This window comes from Diadema antillarum, unplaced genomic scaffold (assembly GCF_040938485.1).
Source record: "Diadema antillarum isolate AM-2024a unplaced genomic scaffold, OU_Dant_1.0 seq00001558_RagTag, whole genome shotgun sequence".
NCBI classification, from domain to species: Eukaryota; Metazoa; Echinodermata; class Echinoidea; order Diadematoida; family Diadematidae; genus Diadema; species Diadema antillarum.
Window position 1 is genome coordinate 1,031,813 of NW_027272284.1, and position 17,890 is coordinate 1,049,702.

Below are 17,890 nucleotides of genomic sequence, written 5' to 3' on the forward strand. Positions count from 1 at the left end.
GGCTCAAGTTATCTTGAAACTTAGTACATGTTATGCATGTTCTACCTGAAAGTGATTATCTTATGAATTTTAGGGTCAAGGGCCAGATGAAAATGGTAACAATTTACTATTCAATTCAGAAATTGCACTTTTTCTCCACACCTGTACCTTGAAAATTACTCAATGCCTAAATGTATGAATGAGTCAAAGTCAAGTTAAAGCCCTTAAACCCCTAGATACATGCTCTCCTAGTCATCCAATTAAACCTAAGTCAAGGAAGGTGAACATTCAACACATTTGTGACAAACTTGTCATTTCAGTATTTTGTCAATTTTGTGAAAATGTAATCACACATTGTCCACATGTACTATGTAGACCTATTGGGAAAATCATGCATTATGGCGGAGGCATACCAGTCGCCAAAGCGACATTTCTAGTTTTGTTTTTGAAAAAGTAATGAAATAATAAGAGATCAATACAATTATACCAAAACAAATCAACACTCCCCTCCCCCCCCCCCCCCCCCCCCCCACACACACACATTTTCGCACAAAATTCATGACGGGGCTATGTATTTCAAAAGCTACTACTAAAATCATACTTGAAAAAAAAAGTTCAATTATACCAAAACAAATTAACACACCCACATCCAAACCCATCCCCCCCCCCCCCGCAAATACGCAAATTCACACAAAAATTACGCTTATGACGGGGGTTTTTGTATCCGGAAAGCTACTCGGTACTCACTTGTTGATTAGGATTGTCAAATCATGAAAACTAAATCAAAAATTTTACCAATGTTTACAGACCGACCGAAAACAAACTTTATATTTCGCAAAGAAGAAATAATTAAAAAAAAACAAATACACAAACAAACAAAGAGGGCAGAGCCGAACTTCAGAAAGAGGAACATGATTTCATCAATACTTATAGAAACCGCGTAAACTTTGATCGACACCTAAAGTCTGTTAATAACATCTACAAAAAATACTTTGTAGAAAAATCATATTGTGGCGTTATTAACATGATTATTTCTCTCTTGCATAATATCAGTATTACCTGAATCAGCGTCAGTGGGACCTTTCATTTGGATTGGCATCCTTGCAACCGCATTTATAGTGAGCACGGTGATTTTGCTGATCGTCTTCATCATGCCCAAAGTGAAAGGTAAGCGCTTGTTACACATGTTTGGAAAACTTTAGAGACCCTGAATGATTTTATAGGGGCATCATTAGGTCATCCAATTGCATGAAAATTTGTTATTATACACACACACACACACACACACACACAAACACACACACACTTACGATCATCTTCCCATATATATCTCTTATACAATCCATTACTTTATGTTTCAGGAAAATGAAATGGCGCATCATTACATTTTGCACTGAAATTGACCTGAAGCGTTTTCTTATAGTGTTTTTGCTTAAAAACACGTTATTTGATTACTCACATAGTAAACTACATCTTTATGTGAGAGAAAAAAAGAAACCCAAGAGTCCCTCATTATTGAATAAGAAAGTATTTGTATCATCTTAACGTTTTTGATTACACGCATTCTTTATAAATGCCATTCTATCCACTTTGTCTAAGGAAAGCAAAATGTTCTGGAAGTGTTGCGTGTCAAATGCAAAAAATATCGATTTCACAAAGTCGTACAAAGGGACAATTTCTAAACTGTCATTCAGTTATAAAATTTTCCTTTTTGCGTTGTTTAATGATATTTAGTGTAAGCGATAATACAAGAAGTTTATTTATGAGACCATCTTATGGGCATATTGTTCAATAATAATTTACATCAAAATATACTGCATACCTTAAACAAGTGGGACTGAACACGCAAAAAATGACTCAAATTGCACCATTTACTACATCAAAATGCAAAAAGTTCTCAAAGTGGAGGGGGACAAATGTAAACTAAGAAAGAATTTGCATTTCATTTGAATGTCTTGAAAGAACGACAAATAAAGCCCTTACCTTGTTTACCTTGTTCCTCTTCTGAAAGACTTACACTGGCTTCCGATTCGTAAACGAATATTGTTTAAGATCTTAAGATTTTGTTGATTGTATATAAGTCACTCATCGGTCAAGCCTCCAGGTACATATCCGAATTATTAGTATTTAAATCTCATAGACACACTTACAATTTGCGCAGTTCTAAGGACACTCTTCTCTTACCAAAAAACAAAAACAAAACAAAAACAAAAGCAACACTGGGAGAAAGAGCATTTGCCTGTGCAGTTCCCAAACTCCGGAATGATCTACCATTAGAAGTCCGGAAATCCCAAACCGTAGCAGTCTTTAAATCACGGCTCAAAACATATCTTTTCATTTAACTGTTCATTATTATCATGCACATCATAAGCTTTTGTCTATAGGTTTTGCACTTTTATATATATATATATATATATATATATATATATATATATATAAGAAAGAGTCTCTTTCTTCTAATAATTACAACATTCGAAGTCCAACACGTGGAAAATTCTAAGATATATATATATATATATATATATGTATATATATATATATATATATATATACGGAAGTCTTGTTTCATTCAGGTTATACCCATTTACGAGGTCCTTAATTCATATCCGACATAATCTGTTCACTTGTGATTCTTGTATACAATGATTATCATCCATAAGTTACAATGTGCATTTACAAAAATGAAACTTGTGAGTGGTGTGGCATAGTGGATGAGACTCTTACACGCTGTAAGTCCCTCTCAACCGAGGTGTATAAATGGGTACCTGGCAACGCTAGTAATGGCAGGGCCCTCTGGTAGAGCAGTAGCAACACTGAACAGGCTACACTGAATAAAAAAGACGTTATTATTATTATTATTATTATTATCATTATTATTATCATCATCATCATCATCATCATCAGTATTAGCAAGTTACTGCATGGCCTGAAGACAAAAGAATAGAAGAATTGTAGCGTGATATCAGTAAATTTATCAATTCCACCTTTCTCAAAGGAAGGTAAATATGATATGGATCAAAAGTCGATCTTCACGCCACCAGATATATGTCTTACTGTTTTTATCACGTGATGAAACGAACAGCTATACTTGCTATATAAAGATATGCATGAAGATAATCTCATAAAGATGTTCATCCATCTATGATTTCCGTTCTGTTAAATACACGTCAAGCTGACATTTCTGCTTTGGCAAATTTTACTTTTTCACTTTGATATCAATTTTTAATTGTTCAGGCAAGATTCATCGCTCTAAATGGAACAAACGCACCACCTTTGGAAGAAGAAGGAACGCGAATGCCACTGAGATGAGGATCAATATGTGTAACATTTGTCAACGTAATTAGATATCAATGGAAAGCGGAAGAGTTCTTCTTTCCTTACAATCAACATTGAGCTCTCCACAGCTGACAATGACGACATAGTTGCCCTCCAAAATTGAATTACCTTTTTTATACACACTAAATAATTATATAAAATTAATGGTAGATTCTGAAAGAGCAAACTCTAAGCTTTCAAAATGATGAATAACTCGGTACAAATGAACTTTCCAAACCTAGATAAATAATGGATAGAAATTAAACACTCGAGAGAAGAGTTTATTGAAAAAAAAAGAGAGGCTCTGAAGTTTAGGGTCGAAGTGAATAATCTTGCACCACTCTGTGCTGTGTGCAGTGAATGGGTAAAAAAAAATGGGGAAGTAAAACTCCATAACAGCAACAATGAGGAGTTTATTAGATTAAACTCGAATTAAGGGGTGCACGTCACGAGACCGACACCCACGAGTCATACAGCCCACAAGTTATACAGCTCACAAGTCATACAGCCCACGAGTCATACAGCTCACAAGTCATGCAGCCCACCAGTTATACAGCCCACGAGTTCGACACTGAGTAAATAAAGCCCACGAGTTCGACATCAAGTAAAATAAGCCCAGGAGTTATATTGCTCACGAGACCGACACTACACACAAAAGGCTCATGAGACCGACAGTAAGCAAACAAAGCCCACGAGACCGACACTACACTTAAAAGGTCCACGAGACCGACGCTACGCATACCCAAGGTTCACGAGACCGACATTACGCAAAAGAGGTTCACGAGACCGACACCAAGCAAAGAAGGTCCACGAGACCGACAGGATGAACAGCGCCACCTATAGACCAATTAATTGTATAGGGTGTCCTGATAATAGCATAGGAAGATATGAGAGATGGAAAAGAAGAGTTGCCATCTCCGGCAGGGTGTTACCCCATCAGTTCCCCCCCCCCCCCCCCCCCCCCCGACATGATCAGGATCTTTAATAATTGTGTTTGCATGGATGTGTGTTTGTGAAAAAAAAATGAACAAAGTACAGTAAAAGTGTGTAACAGATCTTTCTACAATAGACCTGCGAGGGTGTTGATTTAATATCAATTAGAAAAAAAATAACGTAATCGTCTATTAAGGCAGCGTTAGGGATTCGGAAAAAACCAGATGCATCCATGAAAACAGCTATTGTATTTCACGATAAAATGTACTGTTCGGAGAAGAATAACACAAGCCGCAAAACTGAGGTGAATCCCTGCGACATAAAACGTTTTAATCAGTAAAATTACATCGTGTAATATACAGAGAAAATTACAAATAGATCTTGCTGTAAAACGTCAAAGCAGGAGGGTAGAATATCTAAAATAGAATAAGTAACTAGTGAATCGGGAAAGAGAAGAGGTAAAATCTATATCTTGTCCATTTTCTAGCTAAAAACTGGGAAAGCCTATTAAGAATAACACGATGGCATTATCAATGCTCTAAAATTAATCCATACATCGTTATTGTCCTCTTTTAAATTCATTTGTGTTTTTCGTCTCTTTTTTTTGGGGGGGGGGGGATGAAGAATACTAATTCTTCTATTTCTTTTTTTTTTGGGGGGGGGGGGGGGAGCGGGGGCATGAAGAATACAATTTAATTTTTCTACTTGATAACAATGTCGCTCCCTGACACACTTGCCCCCCCCCCCCCCCTCCCCAGAAGTATGTAGAAATACTTGATGACGTTCATAATTATGTAGATGGTCACCATCTTTCAATTGATAGCGTTACGAAATTACACCCGCCAGTATGTTACTTTTCCGTTCATGGAACACCCTGTACAGGTGATTGACATGAAGATGGCGCTGTTTATCCTGTCGGTTTCGTGGGCCTTCTTTGCCTACTGTCGGTCTCGTGGGCTTTCTTTGCTTAGTGTCGGTCTCGTGAGCCTTTTTAGCTTATTGTCGGTCTCGTGGGCCTTTTTTGCCTACTGTCGGTCTCGTGGACTTTCTTTGCTTAGTGTCGGTCTCATGAGCCTTTATTTCTTAGTGTCGGTCTCGTGGGTCATGTTTGCTTAGTGTCGGTCTCATGAGCCTTTTGTGCTTAGTGTCGAACTCATGTCCTGTATGACTCCTGAGCCGTATTACTCGTGGGCTGTATGACTAATAGACCTATTGTTGATGTCGGTCTCGTGGACCGTATGACTTGTGGGTGTCGGTCTCGTGGGATGCCCCCGAATTAAGCACATTCTATTAGCACATTTCATTTGTGATTAACACAAGCTTTCAATCCAATAGAAACATCGTGTCAAAAGTTACTAGAGTTGAAAGTGAAGAGTATTCCCAGGTTTGTTCATTTGTTTTTTAATGAAAAGGGGCCTATTGCACTGTAGGACTTATCACAATATTCTACCAAAAAAAAAAAGGTGTTATGCATTAAAAAAGTGCAAAAAGAAATATCAATTTCATATTCATTTTATAATCCGAACTTGAGAATAATGTAGAAGAATTGTTCTTTTTATAGAAAATACAAAAACTTGAAATTGACTTGGTTGACCTAGTTCACCTATTTGGGGTTCTCGCGTAAAATTGGGGTGTACGCCTTCTTGTAGGTTTTGTGATGCACACAATGAAATGTGCGGCTCCAATAGTGATTATGATTACAATTATACAGTGAGAATCTGTAAATATGTCACAGTAAAAAAAAAAAGCAGAATAGAGTTGCATTTGTTATAATGTATGTTATGATCATAGTGTATTGTTATCACAGACACTGTAAACTGAGATGAATATGATTGTATATAATGTTCGTTCGTTCGTTGGCATTTAATCAAATCGAAATAAAATTACATGGTTGTGGAAATGTTAAACAAAACATAGCAAATGACAAAGAAGCAGTACGAAAGTGCAGTCTATAGGCCTGACAGTACTGTAACATCATCATTTTAAAACATTTATGGTAGCAGGGGCGGATCCGGGAATTCTGTGAAGGGAGAGCCTTTGCAAAATGAAAGGGGGAGGCACGCCCCTTTTTTATTTCTTTTTTTTTAAAACAAAAATTAAAGGTGCATGGTCCCCGTGTTTTAGTCAAATGCGTACGCGGGCGCACGGCGCAAGTTTCCTATAGAGACCTACGCTATCGACTTCTTTTTGCGCTTACGCTTTGGCCCACTTTCCCGAGTCAAACATTTCGAGGTTTTGTAAGGTAATAATGTCCTCTTTTAGATAGTTACTGCACTTTATTATTTCGTTTGATTTAGTTTATTTTATATACCCTTTGCATGATTATTTGCATCAGGCAGTGCCTGCATCGTTCGTAATTCATGTGATAGATTTACATTTGTATAGTATATTTTTTATAACATACTTTTATGCAAATTATATTTGAAAAGTATGTTGATATCTTGTATATATTTGTATTATACATGTATATATGTTAATTCTTATTTGAATTTTTCTATTTTGTGTATTTTCAATTGACATTGTACTCCCATACCCCATGAGGGTCATTGAGTAATAAATCAAACTTCAAACTTCAAACTTCAAACTTCCGAGTCCGAAGAAGTCCGATTCACTGTAGTCAGTGGTCCGATCACAGTTCGGCTCATGATTCGGCTGAGGGGGATCACAGCTTTCACAAACTTCTTTTGTGACGTCATAATATCAAGCACATATGCACGCACCCTGGCATTACTACAGACTGCGCGATGCGCAGAGAAGACAACAAAGGCAACGTTACTTAGCAACACCTACGCACTTTACTCTTGATGACAGCTCTACTTCGGTAATCTTCGGCAGTATCATCAACAGCGCCATCTACACTACCGGGACTATGCCCCTTTAAAGGGGGTGCGCCCATGGATCCGCCGCTGGGTTGCATAATATGAATAGAAAAGGTAGTACACCTGATTCAACCATCACAATACAGTTATGCTATAATGGTATAACTGATAATTTTTCATATTGTTAAGAATCAATATGCATTATCTATAGATAATGCATACCATATTCGAGAACTGAATCGCATCGCCATTCGTTCTTCCCAAGAACTGTAAGGAACTGGAATTCCCTGTCGTCAGAAATTGTTTCAGCGCCATCTGTGGGATCATTTCGAAACCGTCTAACGGTTGATCACAGTGGCTAGTATTTTCGTCAAATTTTCTATGTGCTTGTAAATATCTGTAAATAAATTGTATTATAATGTAAATAGCACCAGTCTGCAAGAATCTTCAGTCTATTGAAGGAGGCAGACTTAATCAGAAGAAGAAGAAGAAGAAGATAATGGTGATAACGGAATCAATTAAACAATATGAATCTATAATATATGGGATTTATAAGGCGCAAAATCCATCAAATAATTAAATGGTCAAGGTGCAACCATGTTCAAGGTACGTGGTTGCGGTATTCTCTTTCTTTTCTCTCTTTTTCCTTTTCTCTCTCTTTTCTTTTACTTCTTCTGCCCTTTGTACCTTGCAATATAGCTTTCATATAATATCGTCATTGATTTCGTCATTGTGTCCTTCGTCATTGTGTCATTGTGTCCTTTTGCGGTTTCTTCATATTGTCACATGCTGTAGAGAATTGTCTTTTATGTACATATGCTGACACACTTTCTTGTCATGATCAACTTTATATTATATTTTGTATCTTGCTAATTACTTGTCTGTATTTTTCTTTTTTGTTTAGTACATGTACAGATGTGAAGTGAAATCTGACAAAATGATCATCCGAGATACTTTGATATTTGTGTAATTTGTAAGTGTACAACATGACTATGTGAATGTTTTCGTGTGTATATTATGTATGTATGTTTGAAGACATAATGTAATTGTGGTTTGAATTGAATGCGCTGCTTTTTACACTAGTCCGGTTATGCTATAACGTAGTAAGGTGGGTAGAAATATAAACATCTATGTGCATTTATAATGCACGTTATTTCTGTATCATTTATTTCAAAGCCGAGGCGACCGAAAGCCTGGAGAATGTTAAAGTGCGGTATAAAGAAACGTCTGTTTATGGATCGACCATCATTTTCGTTCACGCATATATGAATGTATTTAGGATATATATATATATATATATATATATATATATATATATATATATATCCCACATCACACATCCCACATCACAACAGTTCATGAAGGAAGTGAGGAAAGAATGGCCTACTCTCAAACAAGTCCAATCGGTAGCTCCCGAGTTAACAGCACGTCCCTTACATGCACAACGACAGCCACGCAACCTGAAGAGTTTACTTACACGATCTCGAGTCAACAGAACAATCAATCCTACTGGAAATCATAAATGTGGAAACAAACGATGTCAAATATGCGCTCACCTAATCACAGATACAGATATCACACTTGGCTCCGGCCACACCCTCCATCCGACGTCAGGGGACTGCAACAGCAAGAATGTAGTATACAGCCTTACATGCAAGCAATGTCCCCTGGCTGTCTACATCGGAGAAACAACAAATTTTAGACAACGTTTCAACAATCACAAAAGCACAATCATTAGAAGTCAAACACAACATCCAGTCGCACAACACTTCAACAAAACAAATCACACACTAACAGATCTGCAATGTTGCATTTTATACAAGGACATGGAAGCATTTGAAGAAAGACACGTGAAAGAACTAAAAACAATCATCCGCACACGAAGCTTCCAGGGACAGGGCATGAACATAGATCTATCATGGCTCACGAACTACACTTTTTACAAGTAGGTGCGCCGCTTATTGTTGTATGTTCTCCCATTTACCCCGCTGCAATAGATCTTATCATTATATTGCTTGAGTGATATAATGCTGACGCTCCTTTTAACCATTTCTTGGAACCAGTTTTTTTTTTCCACTCCGAGACGTATTGTGACGTATCTATTTAATCAAAGAAGAAAAATATGATTTTTCACGTATTTCATATTCATGCTATAGTCTCAGATTATTTAAAGACTATCTACTCACCAGAATTTGGAAGTTAATGTATGTGTATGCTGAAGTTTGAAAGGAATGGTAAACTGCTTGCACATATTTTGCATAACCATCAGTGTGACGATTCAGTTTGATTTTAAAAAATCGAATGTTTATATTGATCATGATAATTTCAGATTATGTAAAAATTATCTATACACTAGAATTAAAGTTAATTTATGTGTATGTTGAATTTTGAAAGAAATAATGCACTGCTTTTACATTACCACCGCAGCTGCGTATTCAGAGGAATTACTTCTGTATCAGTCGTGCCAAGTTTTTTCATGTATGCTTTATACTCATTGTAATTTCATTATGACGTAACATTGTACTGTTGCCAGGATGCGCGCTGGGTGTTAGGATGCCTAGCATGGATGCGTTAAAGCGCGCATCCTTGGTAACACGGTTGCAATATATTGTTATGGCTTAATTTTGTTATTGTTCTCTCAGTATCAACACTTGAGAAAGGGCGGCGAGACGCCCGAAAATTTGTGTGAAGAAATAAACCGTTGGTGAATACAGCATGAACTTTGTTGCAGCTTTGTTACTTATCTTTTTATCTTGCCAACACGTGGACTACCTTATCAATATATATATATATATATATACATACACACATATATATATATATACTGTGTATGCATATATATATATATATATATATATATATATATATATATATATATAGCATATATACTGTGTATGCACACACATAATGATTGTAAGCATGGTGTTGACCAAGAAAATGCACTAAACTATGAGGTATTTAAGTGCGTTAACAACATCGCGCCTCCATATCTGTCACAACGCTTTGCAAAGCCCTCACACACAGTGGGTACTAGGTCAAAGACAAATGCATCTCTATCTGAAGGTGGTTGTCAAATTTTGAATAATAGTGGCAAACGCACTTTCCAGTACGTGGGTACCAAAGAATGGAACAGCCTCACACCTGAGCAAAGGCAACTAAATACAATCAGTGCACTACGAGTATCAATGAGAGGACACACGCGGCCCATCCCTTAATATTGTAAAAACAGTGTAATCCGATTTATGTGCTTTGTTTCTTGATTGTAGCAGATTTTGTTGGTATTGACGTTTGTTTGTAAGCCGTTCACATTTACTTTATCATGCCTTCGGAGTGCCTTCCCTTCTTACCCCCTCCTTTAGTTATCTCTTTCTTTTCTTCTACTGCCTTTTCCTTCATCTTTCTTCTTCCTCTGCAAATCTTCTTCTTCTTTTCTTCTTCGTACTCCGCCCGTTTTACTGTTAAGATATCTGTGTAATGACTGGAGTGATTCTGGGAATAAGAAATGAGATTAAATACTTTATCCGTTTATGCATTGTGCAATTGTTTTTAAGGAACATTTCATTTTATCATACTCATGGAAATTAATATATGATAATTTAGATATGTGTGTGTAATATAACGTATATTTCTAATGATGTATTAATGATTATGTTTAAAGACATTCTAAGTTTGTTGTTATCAAATGTGTAATTATTTTTTGAATTTATGTTTTGTCAGTTGCAGTTTTATCTGTAAACCTTTGTTTTCAAATGTCATGTGTTGTATTTGTATGTTTTTACCCATTTGCAGGGCCCTCATTGAAAGCAGTTTTATAACTGACGAGGCTACCCTGGTTAAATAAAACTGGAAATAAATAAATAAAATAAAATAAAAAAACCCTCACAAACCCACAAAAATCGGAAATTTCTGTTTCAGACTTTCCTCTTCTTGCACATAGAGTCGATTATTTCAATGCCCCCACCCATTTAACATTCTTTTCTTTAACCATTCCACGTAAAATCCTGAATGACATCGTCAACTTATTTCATTTCGAAGGGATGGTATAGTTTTGGTTGAGATGGCTTCAGGTTTCAAACTTTTTTTTTTGTGAGATGAGAAACCTCTTATGAAATATGAAAGAGCATGCAATTCCACGAGGAAATCAAAGTTTGTTGATGAAAATCGATTTTGAAATGGCAGATATATTTAAAAAACAGAGTAAAATAAAGTTGTACTAATGAAACGTGGGACCCACCTTTCATTAGGACCACTTTGTTTTTAGATATCTTGGTCATTTCAAAACGAATTTTCATCAAAACGTTTAATGTCTCTTAGAATTGTACGCTCTTATTTCATATTAAGTGATTTCTAATCATTTCGCAAAAAATTAAAACCTGAATCCCCATCTCAACCAAAGCTATACCATCCCTTTAGTACTCAATGTAGCTACTTCCAATATCACTGATGGAGAAATACGTTATAAAAATTTTAAATAATGTATCTTTCATATCTTGCATTTGATCTTCATGAAACTACTAGTGCTCTGTTTGATACGATTTTATTACGTCAACTCCATATGGACTTTCATCAACTTTTTAACGAGGGACACAAGCACCCCAAGACTTAGACCTTTCTTTGTTTACATTTGTTTATCTATTTGTTTTGCAAACAGACGCTAGAGAATACCATATATTTAAAGGTGATATAATAAATATAATAGCTTGTAATACTGATACGAAAAAAAAAATGCCTGTAGTTGTCCAAGTTTTGCACATGTTCCTGCACTCACGTGAAAAAAAACCCCAATAATAAAAGGGAATGAAACCCAAGTACACATGTGAATTGAATGAATGTAAGAATATTAGCAAGACCCATGTGATGTTTGATTGATAATTGTTCATTGAAAAACGGCTAAATTATAATGCATTATATGCAAAGTTTTCACAATAACAATTAACAATAATATAAACATGACAAATACACAGTTTCTTATTAAAACGCAAATAGAATGGCTGTTGTTCAAAATATATTACTTTAAATTGATAACAATAGTTATTAATGGATACACATATGTAAAACACACAAACACATGCACATCACACACATGTACGGATACACCCATACACTGTGGAAAATCTGACACATTCAAAAGTTAAGTTTGTTTGTTTGTTTTTTTAACTTGTGGTACAATCATTGCGGGATAAAAAGTCGACCGAATTTGTGATGTCACCCACGGATGAAATACGTAACGAAATATCAAGAAAATTCAACATACAGTGTATTTCATCTTTTTCTACTATGATGAAAAAGCACTTGGCTTGTACTTCTTTCAGAAGGCAGAGGGAATAGTATTACCATCAACATATTTATGTCAGTAACAAAGTCAAAGGAATGTGCACTTTTCACAAGATAAGAAATTTTGTCTTTCTTTAGATTTTCTTTACACAGCTTTCTCGTTGTTTGTATGTGACATCATGATTTATTGTATTCTCCTTATCCAGCGAGTGCTGACTCTATTCAAATTCATAACTTTTGAATGGATTGTCCGATTTTTCTCAAACCAACACTTCTGCATTCACTCAATCCATATACATAATATTCATTTTCCTTCCATTGCGGGAAGCACTATCCACACACACACACACACATGCACATATACATATGCATACCAACACAAGTATACTCCAAAACATATAGCATTACAAAATCTGATATGACAACACAATTGCAGGTTCACATTTCCAATGATGTTTTTTTTTTTTTTTTCGTGTCTAAAATATTCATTGGCAAAAATTCACTGAGATGTGATACAAACACTCTTGAAGTTGCAGGTAGTTGAATGAGTTATGAAGGCCAGCACATGTACAAACCTAGATCAATTTATCACTTTATCTGGTATAAATGCATGGCCCATCATCTACACGCTGATGAAATCCGTTGATGTTGACCACCAACTGATGAGAATTGTACCTTTTATCCTATATGTGCAAAGGGAATAAACACTTTCTGACATGTTTCTATCCACTACACGAAATAATAACAATTACCAGAAAACTAGTCAAGTTTTTGCCGAAAATAGCACTTTAGGTTATACAGGTTTTGGTTACTTTGACCTATGACTGGTCACTTCAGGCAATTCTATCTCTCTTACCAAAACAATATTACTGCTTGACATTTCTCCAGACAACAGGTTGAAATGACATTTTAGAAAAGACGCTTGGTACATACTTTTGACTTTGACCTTTGATATTTTACGAAGTTCATAGTCTACTTTTCTACCTTTTCTACCAAAATCATGACCACTGAACATTCCAAGCCCAAGTTACGGCTAAAAAGGTAAATGCAAAGTGATATGTCTAGCCTGCATATCACAATATGTATTTATGGTTTGGTAACTTGGTACAGCTTCTGAGCAGGGCAATGTCATGAAGTTCATTGACCTTTTGTCCTTTGACCTAGGTGGACCTCACCAGCATTTGACCTTGACTGGCATGTGTGGTGTGAGTTTTGTGGTCATAGCTCAAATCTGTAGAAAGTTTATTGAAAGTACAGCACACACCACCAGGGGAGCATCCAGGAATTCTGTTACGAGGGGGCGCAACTAATATTTCTGGTGCCACTTCTGAGTTTCATTTCACTTTTTTCTTTCTATTTCTTTTGTTTTTTAACAAAAACTAAAGGGGCCATGCGCCGGTTGCGCCCCCTCTGGACCACTGACCACAATATTGTGAGTACATGTACAGTGCTTATTATAGGTAAAGTTCATTAAACTTTTTGACCTTTCACTGTACAGACTTAACCCATATTCATACTTGACCTGCATTTTTAGGCTATGTACCTGTGGTGTGAGTTTGGTGGTCACAGCTGAAAGACATGGAAAGCAGCATTGTTTATTGAGAGTATTCACTATTAAAATTGTTGACGCCGGCGCCACCACTGCCCCACTGACAATGATGAAAACAATGAAATACATGTAGTACTGATACCTGTGTCTCGCTTCCGCTACATAGGCAACACAAGAATGCTCTTTGTTTTGTATGAGGCGAGTGCCGATTGGCACTCAAAAAACTCTGTAGCATTACATGTATATGATGCTAACTCTCCAAAGTCCATGACAAAGAAAGGGTTATGACAAAATGACCTCTCTCCTTAGCAGATTTTTCCCAAAATCTAAGCTGCACATCTACACATCGTATCACATACCCCCATGGCCAGGGGGTGCACGTCACGAGACCGATACCCACGAGTCATACAGCCCACAAGTCATACAGCCCACAAGTCATACAGCTCACGAGTCATACAGCTCACAAGTCATACAGCCCATGAGTTATACAGCTCGTGAGTCATACAGCCTATTACTTTGACACTACGCTAACAATGCCAACAAGACCGGCGCATTAAGCCCCGTGTTGCATCTGTCGAACTCGTGGGCTGTTTTTACCTGTGTTGAACTCACAGGCTTTATTTGCCTAGTATCGAACTCATGGGCTGTATGACTCGTGAGCTCTATGACTCATGGACCTGTTTTCAATGTTGAACTCGTGGGCTGTATGAATCGTGGGTGTGGGTCTAGTGGGATGACCCCTGGCCAGGTACCATGAAAATCTAATGAAAATTCTTTTTTTAGGGGGGGGGGGGGGGGGGAAGGAACAAGGTCAATCTCAATGACATATCACACAGACAGGAAAGACAGACTGACGGACAACATGAAAACATTAATGCCTCCAGCACCCTTTGGAGGGGAGGCATATGTAATATGCAGCTTTAAATGAAAGACATTTGAAAAGTGACTTAACTGCATTTAGAATGGAGAAACATTCAACAACACTAGTCAAATATTTGGTCAAATTTTGAAAATTCTGTTTCTCAAATTCAGAAGGAGGTAATGCAAGGCCACTGGTCTCTTTACAAAAATACACTCAATACTCTATGATGAAAATATGATAGCCTCAAGTTCTGTGACTTAGAGCAATAGATGGTCATTACAAAAATGACATGATATTACATATACATGTATAATTTTTTTTTTTTTCAGTTATAACTACTAGACCTAGTCTATGCCAGCAGAGACTAAAATCACATTTTTATTTATCTTTTTTTTTTGCTTCATTCAAATGAAAATTTTGCTACCATTACAATATCTTCATTTTAGACAGTTGAAAAGTGGAAGTTCTTATCAACTCATAAAATGATTAGATATACAGTACTTGTAAGTAATCAAATGCTGTACTTCTGGGCCCTGTTTCATAAAAAAGTTGATATGATAGCAACTCTTGCTGGAATGGCAATTGTCATGACAACGACAAGAATCCAGCTTCCTGATTGGCTGTTGCCATTGGAAGTTGCCATTCCAGCAAGAGTTGCCATCCTAACATCTTTTATGTAATGGGACCCTGATCATTGCATTGCTTATAATGCGTACTGTGACAAAAGTCTGTGAGCTAAGTCCTAAATTCTGACAGAATTGGCAAACTTTGTACATGTTCTCACCATACTATGACATCATACAATCATAAATCAAACATATGAAACTTCCACGTGAAATTATGCTGCTGCTATTGTTACTCCAACTGATTATAATAATAATGATAGCAAACCAGTAATAATAAGTCATGAAAATAATAATTTTGTTAACAAGTTATCAGTTACAATCATGAAAACATTACATCATGTATGCAATGCATATAAAGAAATATAGGCCTATAATGGTAGTATTTTCAATTCTGTGATGTCAAATATCTTATCATCAACTTTTTCAGGTCACTAGGTCCAAATTAGACTATGAAAGCATTTATTAATAGCAAGAATTACAGCTGTAATCTTGCATAGTATATCCACAGTTTAACATCTCATTTTGACATATTTCAGTTTGTAACAAAACAATGCTACTATTTTTTACTTTTATACTTCTCACTTACTCACTTGCATATAATATCCAAGATCAACACATCCTACACAAAGAACATTTACAGGCTGACAGAGATCAACATTGCAATGTCCAACATGGGACACTAACAGAAGATGGTAGGTAAGATATACAGACAAGGTTGGTTGTCATGAAAACTGAACTGTGAACCATTTTCTCATCTTCCTGCCATTCTTCAGACAACAGTATTACTTGCCAAAAATACACAGTGAAGTCTAGATGATTTATAATAAATCCAAATTCCACACATTTCTTTGAAACTTGTGATGCTCTGCTGTTTTGACTTGTCATGATACAATATTTGAATATTCTTCTTCAGACAACAATTTTTTTAATGCCCAAAATATGAATTTAAATCTAGATAATCATTAATAAATATAAATTCTCTACCTCTGTAATACTTACAAGCACATCTCACTATTGACAAAAGAGTATCTTTAAATCTATCTTTCATAATTCATATCTGAGATTGACACGAGTTGATTCAAAAATTGAAAAAAAAAAATATGTGAGTGTCGGCAAGGAACTTGGCTATGTCTTGTCACCCCTCTAGAACCTTGAGAACGTTGAGAACCTAAACACTCAATGCTGTACCTGCACCTCTATCAAAAGAAAAGTCACTTAAACATCAATAGGTGTTGTTGTGTTTACATTGTAATGTGTGTATGTTTGAGTATGTGTGTGTATTTTGTTGTTGTTGTTGTGTCCAAGTTATGCAAATAATTTCTTATTATCCACAGAAATCTAAAAACAGTTTAGAATGCTGTCCTTATAGGATTTGAATGGAAATGAAAAATTACCACTGCAAAAAAAAAAAGTATGCATAAGTGTGCAAATAAATTACGCAAATAATCTGTGATTATACACAGAATGGAGTCAAAAGGGGCCTGAGCTTTCGATCCTAGCAGAATCTTCATCAGAGGCAAAATGACAAACAAGCAGGGAAAGCAATCACATAATAAGGACTTCATACAACAAGAACAGTTAGGGATGGGGTGGGTACACACAACAAAGAAAACAAAGGAAAGGGTGGGAGGTCATGGGCAAGGAGCCCAAGAGGTAAAGGGAGGGGGATTAGAGCAGGAGGGTGGAGGGTGCTTGTTTGTCATTTTGCCTCTGACGAAGGTTCTGCTAGGATCATAAGCTCAGGCCCCTTTTGATTCTATTTTACTCCATTGGCTCGCCACTATTGGATAAGCAGTTTTCAGCAGCTTTTTTTGTTACACATTATTCACAGAAATAACAGTTTAGATTGCTGTCCTTATAGGATTTGAATGGAAATGAATAACTACCACGGAAAAAAAAGGATGCATGAGTGTGGGTTGAACATGTGTGAAAATATATACGTGCTACTTCGCCATCTTACGGAAGCCCATTCATGCCACGCAGGATAAAACTTTCAGTGGAGCTAACTGGTGGCCGCCACTTAATTATCTGGCGGTCGCCACATAATTATCGATATCGATATCGCTAAACGATAATCAAGTGGCGGCCGCCAGATAATTATCTGGCGGCCGCCACTTAATTATCTGGCGGCTGCCACATAATTATCGATATTGATATGATCGATATCGCTAAACGATAATTAATATCAATATCGATGATTATCTGGCGGCCGCCAGTTAGCTCCACTGAAAGTTTTATCCTGCGTGGCACGAATGGGCTTCCGTACCATCTTGACATCAGCCCCAAATCAACCTGTTCAATTTGCTTTATGATTTTACCCCGAGTATGCTGTTACTAGTTACTGCATCCTTCACTAAGCTGATGTTGCTACCGGAAGAAATTGCTGGGTGTTGAAAGGAATAAAGCCAAAACATAGTTCTGGTAAGCCCGCAAAATTGTCACATTTTGCCCCAAAATGTACACATACGTTTTGTATGCCTAAGAAATGTGTGGAATAATGCTGTAATGGCAAGATATTCATTGGGTAACAACA

The 17,890-nt window shown here is 36.5% G+C and overlaps 1 protein-coding gene across 1 annotated transcript in view; it reads left to right on the plus strand.

Moving 5' to 3' along the window:
• Window positions 1-3,982, plus strand: part of LOC139710729 (uncharacterized) — a 37,190-nt gene extending 33,208 nt beyond the window's left edge. The window contains exons 5-6 of the mRNA XM_071622646.1: window positions 1,033-1,146; window positions 3,214-3,982. Coding sequence (XP_071478747.1) covers window positions 1,033-1,146; window positions 3,214-3,323 — 224 coding nt within the window. The 3' untranslated portion in view covers window positions 3,324-3,982. The remainder of the gene's footprint in view (window positions 1-1,032; window positions 1,147-3,213) is intronic.
• Window positions 3,983-17,890: the final 13,908 nt, after the last annotated feature.